The sequence below is a fragment of the Peromyscus eremicus genome, chromosome 23, assembly GCF_949786415.1.
Source record: "Peromyscus eremicus chromosome 23, PerEre_H2_v1, whole genome shotgun sequence".
NCBI classification, from domain to species: domain Eukaryota; kingdom Metazoa; phylum Chordata; class Mammalia; order Rodentia; family Cricetidae; genus Peromyscus; species Peromyscus eremicus.
The window spans coordinates 7,424,656-7,437,020 of record NC_081438.1 but is presented as its reverse complement, the minus strand read 5'-3'; the positions used below and the strand labels follow the sequence as shown (position 1 = coordinate 7,437,020).

The window sequence follows — 12,365 nt, the reverse complement described above, 5'->3', positions numbered from 1 at the left end:
CCCCGTACTATGTCTGCCCCACGTCCTTTGTTAGATGATTTCTTCTCTGCGCCGGTAGTTAATACATGGTGATTATCTTCCCCTAAATGCGTGGGACCAGAAGCAATGTGGACTTCAGATTGTGGGTAATCTGCATGTACAGAATGAGAATCCATAGGGTGGGACCCAAGTCTAGACATGAACTCTTAAGTTTATTTTATAGTTCCCTTAAATAGGTCATTTGTAGGTAATTGCAAAAAATATTAATTTTATGGTTTGTGTATTTAGTGGGGGTGGGTGGAGACCAGAGGACGAGTTTGGGGAGTGAATCCACTCTTTTCACCAGAGACTGAACTCAGGTCATTGAGGCTTGGCGGCCCATCTTACCAGCCCCATTTTATATGATATTTTAAGTAATCTAATGCATGAAACTAAGTTCAAATACGTTGAAGCATCAGGCTTGGGACATACATTGACAACTAAATGTTTCACATTTTGTTTTTTGGGATGGAGTACTCAACCAAATGTGGAGTTTCATCAGGTTCTAGACTAAACTTGAGCTAGTTAACTTCCTTAGGCTTTAAGGAATTGCCCCCTACTCCTTAGAGACACCCCCGGGGAAGCCGATGACATGGATCCGAGTATCTGGAAGGCAGGCAAGCTTACCATGCAGGTCCTGGAGTCCATTCCCCATGCGGTCTAAGTTCCCATTGACCAGCGCAGTCACTCTGTGAATGTGGCCATGCTTTCGTATCTCTCTTGGCAACTCCTCTCTCTCATCTGTCCCCTGCTCTACCTCTTCAACATCTTCCTTGTCTTCTTCCTCCTCCTCTTCCCCTTCGGAATCCACCAAGACCATGACGTCACCCATGTCCTGCCCCCTAATTTCCAAAGGAGAGAGAAAAAAAAAAGTCAGATGTCATCTATCCCAGCTTGAGCCCCAATGAACAGGACACCACCAGGTGCCTTGTAATCCCTTTAAGACGATGGAAAATTCTTCATGCAGTCAGCATGGCTCAGTCATGACCGTGAGGTTGTAACCTCAGGAAGAGATGTAGTCACGGAGGGCAAAAGATGGTGGCCGTGTCTTTTGTAGGATATTTGTTTATAGGCTGTCCCTACCATGTTGTTTCAGGCATCCAGCCCTGTTATTTCTCAACATGGAGTGAATCTAAATGCTGCATTCTGAGCTGGGGGTGTGGCTCAGTGGCAGGAATACGTGCCCAGTATGTATTTATGGTGGGGTATGCCCAAAATTCTATCACTTGGCAGATGAACCCAGGACCATCCAAAGTTTAAAGTCATTTTTGGTTATCATAATGAGTTTGAAGCCAGCCTGGGATACCTAAGAACCTGTCTCCAAAGGTTAAAAAAAATAATAATAAAATAAAATAAAAAAGTAAAAACAAAAACAAAACTGGGTTCTTTCCTAAAATGCTCTTATTTCTGTCTCACTCCTGGAGATCTCTCCTGATCCTCGGGTAAGGTCTCTTCTCTCCTCCATGCGCATCTGGGCTCTACGTCCAGCATCGAGGTGTGGAACTGCTCTTGGCTCACCACTGCCCCATCCTGCCTCACCTGGCTACACGCTTTTTTTTTTTTTTTTTTGGTTTTTCGAGACAGGGTTTCTGTGTGTAGCTTTGCACCTTTCCTGGAACTCACTCTGTAGCCCAGGCTGGCCTCAAACTCACAGAGATTCGCCTGCCTCTGCCTCCGGAGTGTTGGGATTAAAGGCATGCGCCACCACCGCCCCAGCTGGCTACACGCTTCTTAAGGAGGGAATGGTGTGCTTCACCCACGGACCACAAGCCCTGGAGCACTTCAGCCACAATTCACCCTCCTTACACCCCTCTGTGAAATGGATGGAGGAGATGAAGGCTCAGAGGAAGCTCCATGCACAGAACTCAGGAACAGCAACTGGAGCCCAGGGGCATGGTTCCAAAGCCACTTCCCACAATGCCACACTGGTGTCACCTGGGGATAAGCCTGGGAATGGCAAATTTGCCAGGACAATGGCCCTCAACAACAGAGTGGCAAAGGGAATGATTCCCCACGAAAGACTGTTCTAGAACAATAAGACTCCATTGTGAGGAATGAAAAAAAAAACAAAAAAAAACAAAACACTTTCTACTGCCCAGCATCACTTGGGAAATGAAATATACACATTCCACTTGTTTACTTTTCCCTCGCTATTTTTGTGCGAGGGTGGGGACTTCTGGGCATGTTTAGGCTTGTCTTCCAGTACATTCTATGAGCCTAAGACTCGGTCTTCCTTTTGCTCTTTTTAGAAAATGGAATAAAGCAAATGGCTGAGTGACCTGGCTCATGTGTACACATGGTCTACATGCTTTATCGTGCCCAACCCATAGGTTTCCCTTGTACAGGAGCACAGGACTCTGGAATGCATCAGACCCTACCGCCTGCTTCCTGGATTCACCAGCAGATCCTTATCACTCCATTGGGTCTCTCCACCTTCTCATCAGTAAAACAGACACACGCACACACCCACCTCAGAAGATCGTCAAGATGGAGGTTTTCCCACCATGCCTTGGGAAGCGCCTAACCCAGGGTCAGGGACATGGCTGGCTCCATCAGAGTAACTATTATCGTTCTTACAGGAGGAAAACAGAAGCGACAGGAAAGGACGGAAGTAGGCTTTGGATTAGAGTCCCAAGAGCACTCACCTGAAGGTGCTCCCTGCTGAAGAGAGAAAAGAAAACAAAAGTGAGCATCGGGGGCATCATTTCTGTCTCAGAGTTTTCAATCAAACCAGCAATGGCTGAGATCACCCAACAGCACGAGGGCCTGAGAGCACATTCAGATGCCTAAATAGCCAGGCATGATTACATGTACCTGGGATCCCAACATTGTTGGGGGGCGGGGGAGGTGGAGCCTAGGATCTTGCTAGACAGCCAGCCTAGCCAAAGGGGTGAGCATCCAGTACACAGAGACCCTGTCTCAAGTCATGGCATACATGGGCACATGCACATTCCTGTGCATACAACAGATACACACAGAGAAAATAATAAATAAGTATATAACTAAAGATTTAAAAAAAAAACCTAACATTGACAAAAGATGAAAAACTAAGGAACATTCAAAACACTTGGGTACTTAGGGGCCTCATTATTGTACACATTGCTCCAATGAAGCATTCATAGGCTAGGGCATTAGGTGGAAGCTGGGCATATGGTTTTCCTCCTACACACAGCATTTTACATTTTTACTTATTTATATATATATATATATATATATAATGTAAGTGTTCAAGGAGACCAAAAGAGGGCACTGGATCCCCTGGAACTGGAGTTGCAGACAGCTGTGAGCTGCCATGCAGATGCTGGGAATCAAACCCTGGTTCTCTGGAAGAGCAGCCAGTGCTCTTTACTGCTGAGCCATCTCTCCAGCCCCACCCACGGCATTTTTCTTTTTTAAGCCCGAAAGAGAAGCAGAGGAACTCCAGGGGCTCTTACCTTTCCAGCAGAACACAGGGCTGTAATACAGTATCAGCCCGGCGACAATGGCCAGTCCCAGCAGGAAGAGGCTGACCACCGTCCCCACGATGCCCCCGACATTCAGAGGTTCTGTAAAGAGATCACACCGTGAGCCCTTTCACGTGGTCAGGTAAAACCTCCGCTCTTCAGCCCAAATCCACTTCTTGCCTTTTCTTGGTTTTATGTCCACAGGACCACTCTGAAATCAACCTCAGGCAGAGGGAGTCAAGTGAAGCGTGGAGCATGAAAGAACACTGTAAAGTTAAGGGGCTTTGCGTGGGCCAGACATTAGGACTGTTTCCAAGGCCACAGTGAGCGTGAGTGGGAGTTAGTGCCACAGTAAACAGAGTGATCGACGGGCCAGGGCAGAGAGCTCATTTTAGTTAGTTAGTTAGTTAGTTAGTTAGTTAGTTAGTTAGTTGTTAGTAAGTTAGTTAGTTTAATTTTTTTTTTGAGACAAGGTTTCTCTGTGTAGCCCCGGCTGTCCTGGAACTCACTCTGTAGACCAGGCTAGACTCGAACTCAGAGATCGCCTGCCTCTGCCTCCCGAGTGCTGGGATTAGAGGTGTGTGCCACCCCTGCCCAACCAGAACAGAGAATTTAGGCACTGGCCACACACAGAGAGAGAAATGTGACATCTGGGTATGGTAACCTAGGCCTAAGGCAGGAGGATCACAAGTTCAAGCCTAGCCTAGTCTACAGAGGAAGTTCTAGGCTAGCCAGGGCTACATAAAGGACCCTATCTCACATGAAGAACCAACTGGAGAAGGTGGTACTGTCATGGGGGTGAACAAGGGAAGCCAGGACAGACGGAGCTGGGTCAAACCCAGGCAAGGTGGGAGGGGCCAAATCGAGGAAGGAAACTTGATCTAACCACACACCACCCACAAAAAATCAAGTCTGTCCGGAGAATGTTAAAACTTCAGAAAAAAAATCACAGAAGAAAGCCGGGCATGGTGACGGACACCTGTAATTCCAAGCACTCTAGAGATGACAATACAAAATCAAATTATCAATCCACTCTGAACAACACTGAAGACACTCTGTGCGCTGCAGGTTAACACACTCATCGCAAATTTAATTCTCTTCATTACACTGTTTGTTTGTTTGTGTGCTTCCATGTGCTTGGGCACGCCCACGTCACAGCATATGCACGGAGGTCAGAGGACAATTTGGGGGAGCTGGATCTCTCCTTCCCCGTGTGGGTCCTGGAGACCAAACTGAGACGGTCAGACCTGGAAGCTACTCATTGAACCATCTTACCAGCCCACAATTTAATTCTCTGCGTAAAATGAAACATGTGCACTCCTCTCTTGTTTTTGTTTTTGTTTTTGTTTTTTTGAGACAGGGTTTCTCTGTGTAGCTTTGCGCCTTTCCTGGAGCTCACTTGGTAGCCCAGGCTGGCCTCGAACTCACAGAGATCCGCCTGGCTCTGCCTCCCGAGTGCTGGGATTAAAGGCGTGCGCCACCACCGCCCGGCGCACTCCTCTCTTTAGCAAGTCCGTTTGCTGTCATATTTGTCATATTTAATAAACAGTGAAAGTGCATGTATATCCCAAAAAAGCTTTCCCAAAAATTGCTCTATGATTTATCATCAGCCAACGTTTGATTTGTGTAATTTATATCTCTTCACACCCTGGAAAAACTTTGGGTAAAAAGTTGTGACTAAGACATTTAAACAGCAGTTCTGGAATTAAAGGGGACATGGCTTCCTTGCTCCCTCCCTCCTTCCCCGCCGCTCGTCCTTCTTGTTTTTAGACAGGGCCTGTGGTCCAGGCTGCCTCAAACTCTCTACGTAACAGAGATGACCTGAACTTCCGATCCTCCTGCCTCCACCTCCTGAGTGACAGGACGGCAGACAGGTGCCACCATGCCTTTATGAGGGGAGGGAGATGGGACCCAGGGCTTTTATGCTTTAAAATAAAGAAATTGTTAACAATGATTTCTAGAACTTGCCCTGCCCCGCCACGGGGAGTTCCAGGATAGAAGAGAACTATGAATTCCCTTTACTGTTACAATTCAATAATTTCACTATATATGTGTGTGAGTGTATGTGTGTGTGTGTGTGTGTGTGTGTGTGTGTGTGTATATATATATATATATATGCATGTATATGTATATATGCAGGTTCTAGCACATATGTTTTGGAGGTAACAGGAGTAATTTCAGTGCTTCCAGGATTGGACACTAATTTTCTCAGTCACCCTGTCAAACCACAGGCAAGCAGACACACCATTTTCAGTTGGCCACGGCCTACGTGAAGGGGGGCCCCCAAGGCCTTCCCCCTCAATGGCACCAGGTCCTCTGAGGCTCTTAACTCTTCAGGGCCACCCTCGGCACCTACCTTTCACACTCAGCCAGATGTCTACCGCCCTCACCCCCACGAGGTTCTCAGCCCGGCAGAAGTAGAAGCCCTCGTCCAGGTCCTGGGAGCAGTTGTGGATGGTGAGGAAGGAGTCCTGGCCGTGCTGGGTAATGTGATGGTGGCTGCTGGGCTGGATGACCGCGTCTGGCCGCGAGAGGTTCCTCAGCCACTGGATCCTGGCGGGCGGGTTGGCGCCTGTCACTTGGCAGGTGAGCGTCACGTTGCCCCCCATGAAGCAAGTTTTCATGGGCTGAGAAGCAAGTGAGGGGCTCGCTGGTGGTCGGAAGAGGGTAAACAGAGGCAAATGTTTCAGGAGATTCAAGCCATGGCCTATCCTTTCCCAGCAAAACAACTAATGTTCATAATTCCCACACCTTGCCTCGTTCTCCGGAATAAAGCCCAACATCTACTGGGTACTTAACTGTGCATAAGGAGCAGTATGCCAATGAGCCCAACTCAGTCTCAAAAGAGCCTCGAGATGATTCCCATTTTGTAGAGAAGGAAACGGAGGCACAAAGAAAGCCAAGCGACTTGCTCAGTCACACAAGGTAAATAAGAGATATGGCTAGGACACAGAGGGATCTACTGTACCACTTTACCTAGAACTGAGAAGGCTGCTGGGTCGTGAGGCTTTCCATGCAACACCGATACAGCTCCGGGTGAAACCAAATAGGCTCATGATAGACCCAAGCCCCAGGCTCTGCCACCCATTGTCTTACACATCTACATACAAGAGGTACACGGGCCACTGAAAGGGCTCAGTGAGTAAAGGAGCTTGCTGCCAAGGTCCTGAGCTAGATCGCCGAGATCCACGTGACAGGAGAGAAGGGACACCAGCCACGTTGTCCTCCGACCTCTATGCTCACACTGTGGCACACGGGCACACATACACGCATGTGTACCCACGCACACACACACCCATACACAAACGTACAGCCGTAATGTAACACAAGCACACCGACCATGTTAAACGCTGACATACAGGCCACCAAGGAGGGTCAAGAAGGGGACAGGACAGCTGTTTCCTCTCGTTGATGTGACAAGCTACCACCAACTCAGTGGCTAAAGCCATGTTCTTTGATAGTGAAATGATTTTACGGAACTAAAAAGCCCGGGTGCTAACAGAGCTCCCTGTGTTGTTCCCCCCCCCACCACACACACACACAGGGTTTCATGTAGCACAGGCTGTCCTTGAACTTGCTATGTAGCTGAGGCTGGCCTCGAACTCCTGAGCCTCCCTGCCTCCACCGTCTCCTCAGATAAGGATTATAAGCATGTTACCACACCCCACACCTGGATCCCCTCTCAGTTTTGAGTGTGTATTTTTATTTTTAATTACACGTATGTGGTATGTGTGCGGGTGGAGGTGAATACGTTGTGCCCATGTATGGATGCCCTCAAAGGCCAGAGGGACCAGATTTGTAAGTCACCTGACAAGGGGCCTGAGATTTAGAACTTTGCAAGGGGTTTGGGTCCTCTCTGAGCAGAAAGCACTCTTAGCCACTGGGCCATCTCTCTTGCTACTCTTTTCTTCTTCTTTTTTTTTTCCTTTGGTTTTTCGAGACAGGGTTTCTCTGTGTAGCTTTGCGCCTTTCCTGGAACTCTGTAGCCCAGGCTGGCCTCGAACTCACAGAGATCTGCCTGCCTCTGCCTCCCGAGTGCTGGGATTAAAGGCGTGTGCCACCACCGCCCGGCCACTCTTTTCTTCTTTCTTGTGTTGTTTTATTTGAGATAGGCTCTCACTATGTAGACTAGGCTTGCCTGGAACTCACTATGTAGACCTGGCTGTCCTGGAACTTGGATACCTACTTGTCTTTGCCTCCTGAGCAGCTGGATTTAAAGGCAAGTGCCATCATGTCTGACATCTTTTTGTGTTTCTTGATGTCACCTGCGGTCCTTGGCTCCAGGCCCCTTCCTCACAGCTTTTAATGTCTTCCTTCTATGATCCTATTACCCAATTACTCTGACCTCCCACCTTCCTCTTATAAAGACCCACAGAACGACACTAGGACCACAGGATAACCCAGAATAATGTGCCCATCTCAACACACTAACATCATCGATGTGTATGTCCCCATCTCAACATGTTGACTTCATCACTGGCCCTTTGGCTATGTAAGGAGGCACCACTCAGCCAGGCAGGGGTGGTGCGTGCCTGTGGTGATATACTGTGTACCCTAATAAACTTGCCTGAGGATCAGAAGACAGAGCCAGCCACGAGATTAGACATAGAGGCTAGATAGTGGTGGCACACGCCTTTAATCCCAGCATTTGAGATCTCATACCTTTGCTTAGGAGGTACACACGCCTTTAATCCCAGGAAGTAATATGACAGGGCAGAGAAAGGTATATAAGGAAAGGTATATGAGGAAACAGGAACTCATGCTCTTGAGGCTGAGGATTTCGTAGAGGTAAGGGCTAGTGGCTGGCTGTTCTGCTTCTCTGATCTTTCAGCTTTCACCCTGATATTTGGCTCTGGGTTTTTTTATTAAAAGACCATCTAAGATTTGAACAATACACGCCTTTAATCCCAGCAGTCTGGAGGCAGAGGCAGGCGGATTTCTGTGAGTTCGAGGCAAGTCTGGTCTACAGAGTGAGTTCCAGGACCTACACAGAGAAACCCTACCTTGAAAAACAAAACCAAAAAACCAAAAAGGTATCTTTCCTCATAACTGGATGGTGCCTTTCCCTCCTCTCTGCGGGGAACCTAGATCTCCTTCCGGGTCATGAAGCCAACTAGAGTGGCAAGCGTCATTGGTGTGCTAATATTCAGGGACACTCAAACCAGGTTTTCGGAACTGGCTTGTTTTTTCCTTAAGCAAGCCCCCTGGTGACTTTTTCCAGACCCCAAACAGAGGTCGTGCTTGTGACTAGGGTGACAAGCAGAGCACACTCTTCAAAATGTCACCCACAGAACTGAAGAAATGGCTGGGAAGGGTTAAGAGATGTGCTGATTAATTTCATGTGAACTTTGACCTAGGCTACAGTCACTGGAGGGGGGGGGGGGAATGGGAAAATGCCTCCGTAAGACTGGGCTGTAGGCAAGCCCATAGGGCATTTTTTAATGATTAATGGGGGAGGGCCCAGCCCATTATGGGTGGGGCCATCCCTGGGCTGGTAGTCTTGAGTTCTATAAGAAAGTAGGTTGAGCAAGCCATGAGGAGCAAGCCAGTAAGCAGCACCCCTTCGTGGCCTCTGCATCAGCTCCTGCCTCCAGGATCCTCCCTTGTTTGAGTTCCTGTCCTGACTTCTTCTGATGATTGATTGTAATGCTGAAGTGTAAGCCAAAGAAACCCTTTCCTCCCCAAAATGCTTTGGTCATGGTGTTTTCACCACCACAACAGAAACCCTAAAGTAAGACGGCATTATGTTCTTGCACAGGACCTGGGTTCCATTCCCAACACCCACATGGCAACTTACAACCATCTCTAACTCCAGCTCCCGGGGATCCAGCGCCCTCCTCTGGCCTCCAAGAGCACCAGGCACACACATGGTGCACAGGCATACGTGCAGGAAAAACACCCACGTACACAAAGTATCGCACACACTTAACCAGCACGGCAGCTATCCATTCAAAGAGTTTATCCGAGAGGATGCACTGGACATGGACAGGGAGAAAGACTGCAAAAGATGTGGGGCGTGTGGAGCTCCACAAGTGAGGATGGCTGTGGGGGCCTTCACATGATGAGTTAGCAGGGGTGGCCCTTCACCCGAAGCATAAGCTTCATTTTTCAATGAATGGACCCGCAGGCCACTTTGAGATGTCTGCAGCGGAGAACGATGACTTCTGTCTGTGGTCCCACTATTTTGGAGGTTGAGGCTGGAGGGCACTTGAGCCCAGGAACTCAGAGCCAAGCTGGCAATCTAGCAAGCCCCTCTTTTGTGGGGGTGCAGCAGGTGCTGGGCACAGAATCCTTGGCTTCACTCAGGCTAAGCAAGGCCTGCTCTACCTTCCATCCTAGTATCCCTTGTCTCTCTCAAGAGACAGGGTCTTGGGTGAGTGGGGGAGGGGGGAGCAAAGAGGGGGGGGTCAAGGGAGGATATCCTACTATGTGTGAGATCTACGGTTTCATCCCCAGCACAAAACCAAAAGAGAACAAAGGAGCCTGATAATTCTCCCCCACCCCCCTTGAATGTGGACTCCAGGTAGTGACTTGTTGCTAAGAGACAGAAGGGTCCAGAAGGCAGACCGTGCAAGCAACTCCCAAGGCTAGGTCCTGCAAACCGTCACTCCTGCCTGGCTGAGCGCTGCTTATATCACTGGCTCTCAAGAAAGTGGGTCACCACATTGAGAGGACACACTGGCAGCCCCAGGGTAGTCCCGTGTGGAAAGGAGACAGCTCGCCACGCATATGAGTGAGCACCTGTGACATGTACCTTTTTTCATAATTTCAGCACCCCAACTTCCAAGTCTTCTGGCTGACACCCCGTCCCATTACATTCTTGAGAAGAGAACTGCACCCTACCAGAAATCCTCAGGCAACAAATGGTATGGTTTAAGCCACCAAATATGGGAGGGCCAGGATTCTTGGTTACATGATAAAGACGACAGAGGCCTCCCATCCATCCTGCTCACTGTGCCAAGTACTAGAAAGGAGGGCACAGGCACACAGTCAGTGTTTTCCATGATGGAGAACCTGAGCCGGGCATCTTTAAACTTCGAAGGGAACAGCCATGAGGCACAGGGAGAGGTGGGGGAGATTCTGGGCACTCCAGCACTGAGTTTCTCTCACAGGACTATCATCAAACAATTCTTTGAGAAGAAAGACAGGCAGGTGAACCCCAACCCCGGGACAAAGCAAGCCAGACTCACAGATCTGTACCACACAGCTGGCTCCCGACTCCGGTCCCATGATGTGGCTCCCAACGCATTTGAACTTCTTGCCTTCCGACAGCTGTGACGGGTTCAGTGCTTGCAGCTTTGAATTCCCCACGACCTTCCCTCCGGGTTCTTCAGTCCACAGGAAGGTCGGATCAGGGTAGCCCCCATCCCAATTACAGGAGAGTTCCAGGATGATGGAGTCTGAAGACACCCCCACTGAGCACTGAGGAGCTGATGGAGGGGGCCCTGCAAAAGAGCAAAAGGGGGGGGGGGACACATGCTTCATTTCAGACTCTGAGTCAGACAGCGGGGCAGAGTGTGTGTGTGTGTGTGTGTGTGTGTGTGTGTGTGTGTGTGTGTGTGTGTGTTACAGAACCAGGATCTCAGAGAGCCACCAAGGCCAGCTAGTCTACCTTCAGAAAGCACCTACTGGGCTGAGGGGTGTAGCTCAAATAGTACAGTGCTTGCCTAAGGTGCTATGCACATTATGGTTCGATCCTCAGCACCTCATGAAATGGTTTGGTGGTACTTGTCTGTAATACCAACACTTGGGAGACAGGGGCAGGAGGATTAGGAGCTGAAGGTCATCCTTGGCTACTTATCTAGTTCAGGGCTAGCCTGGGATACAAAGGACACTGTCAAGAGGAAGAAGAGAGGAGGAGGAAGAGGAGGATGACGGCAGAGGCCGTCGATGGCTCAGTGGGTGAAAAGTTATTTGCCTTGCAAGCCTTACCACACAAACCTAATGCTTGGAGCCCACAGTGGGAAGAGAGACAACTTCCGGAAGTTAGCCTTTGACCTCCACACACATGCTGAGGTATGCGCCCACCCACACATCAAGACACTTACAAAACTAATTTTAAATAACTCTGAAGGGGCCGCAGAGACGGCTCAGTGGTCAAAAGCACTGGCTATACGTCTAGATCACCTGGGTTCAACTCCCAGAACCCACATGGCAACTCACAACTGTCTGGAACTCCAGTTCCAAGCAATCCAACACTCTCACACAGACATACATGCAAGCAATACACCAATAAAAAAATAAGTAATTAAAAACAAAGTTTGGATTTTTAAAAAAAAATGTTTTTATATGCATTAGTGTTTTGCCATGGGTGTTGGGTCCCCTGGAACTGGAGTTACAGACAGTTGTGAGCTGCCATGTGGGTGCTGGGAATTGAACCTGGATCCTCTGGAAGAGCAGTCAGTGCTCCTAACTGCTGAGGTATCTCTCCAGCCCAAAATTTTGGGTCTTATATGAGTGAGTGGATATGTAGTACCCACCTATAGGAAAAATTACTGGGAACAAGCACAGCGATGCTCGGGACAGTTGTGTCCGCTTGAAGCTCCTCTGCGTTTTAAGCACATAAATGTAAAGATTTACGTTCCTCATGTGTATATGTCAGGATCCTCCTCCATCACTCGTTGCCTGCTCCTCTGTGGCAGGGGTGGGTGTCTTCCTGAACCCTAGGCTCATATCTGGGCTGGGTTGAAATCCAGTGAGGCCCAGAAATCCTCCCATCTCCTCCTCCTTCCTCAGAACTGGGGTCACAGGTGTGTGTGAGGCGGTGTCGGGTTTGTTATGTCTGATACTGGCATCCAAACTCTGACCCCCATGACGACGGGGCAAGCACGCTTGATTACCAAGCCACCGCTGCAAGGGAGTGTTGACATTTAGAATAACCATTTGTGAGAAAGAACACCGAGT

The 12,365-nt window shown here is 48.9% G+C and overlaps 1 protein-coding gene across 1 annotated transcript in view; it reads right to left on the bottom strand.

The window, feature by feature from the left end:
* The window catches only part of Vsig10 (V-set and immunoglobulin domain containing 10), a 33,322-nt gene that overhangs the window by 1,431 nt on the left and 19,526 nt on the right, over positions 1-12,365 (bottom strand). Inside the window, exons 4-8 of the mRNA XM_059249259.1 lie at positions 10,652-10,906; positions 5,818-6,111; positions 3,453-3,563; positions 2,664-2,679; positions 646-860 (exon numbers count right to left, since the gene is read on the bottom strand). Coding sequence (XP_059105242.1) covers positions 646-860; positions 2,664-2,679; positions 3,453-3,563; positions 5,818-6,111; positions 10,652-10,906 — 891 coding nt within the window. The remainder of the gene's footprint in view (positions 1-645; positions 861-2,663; positions 2,680-3,452; positions 3,564-5,817; positions 6,112-10,651; positions 10,907-12,365) is intronic.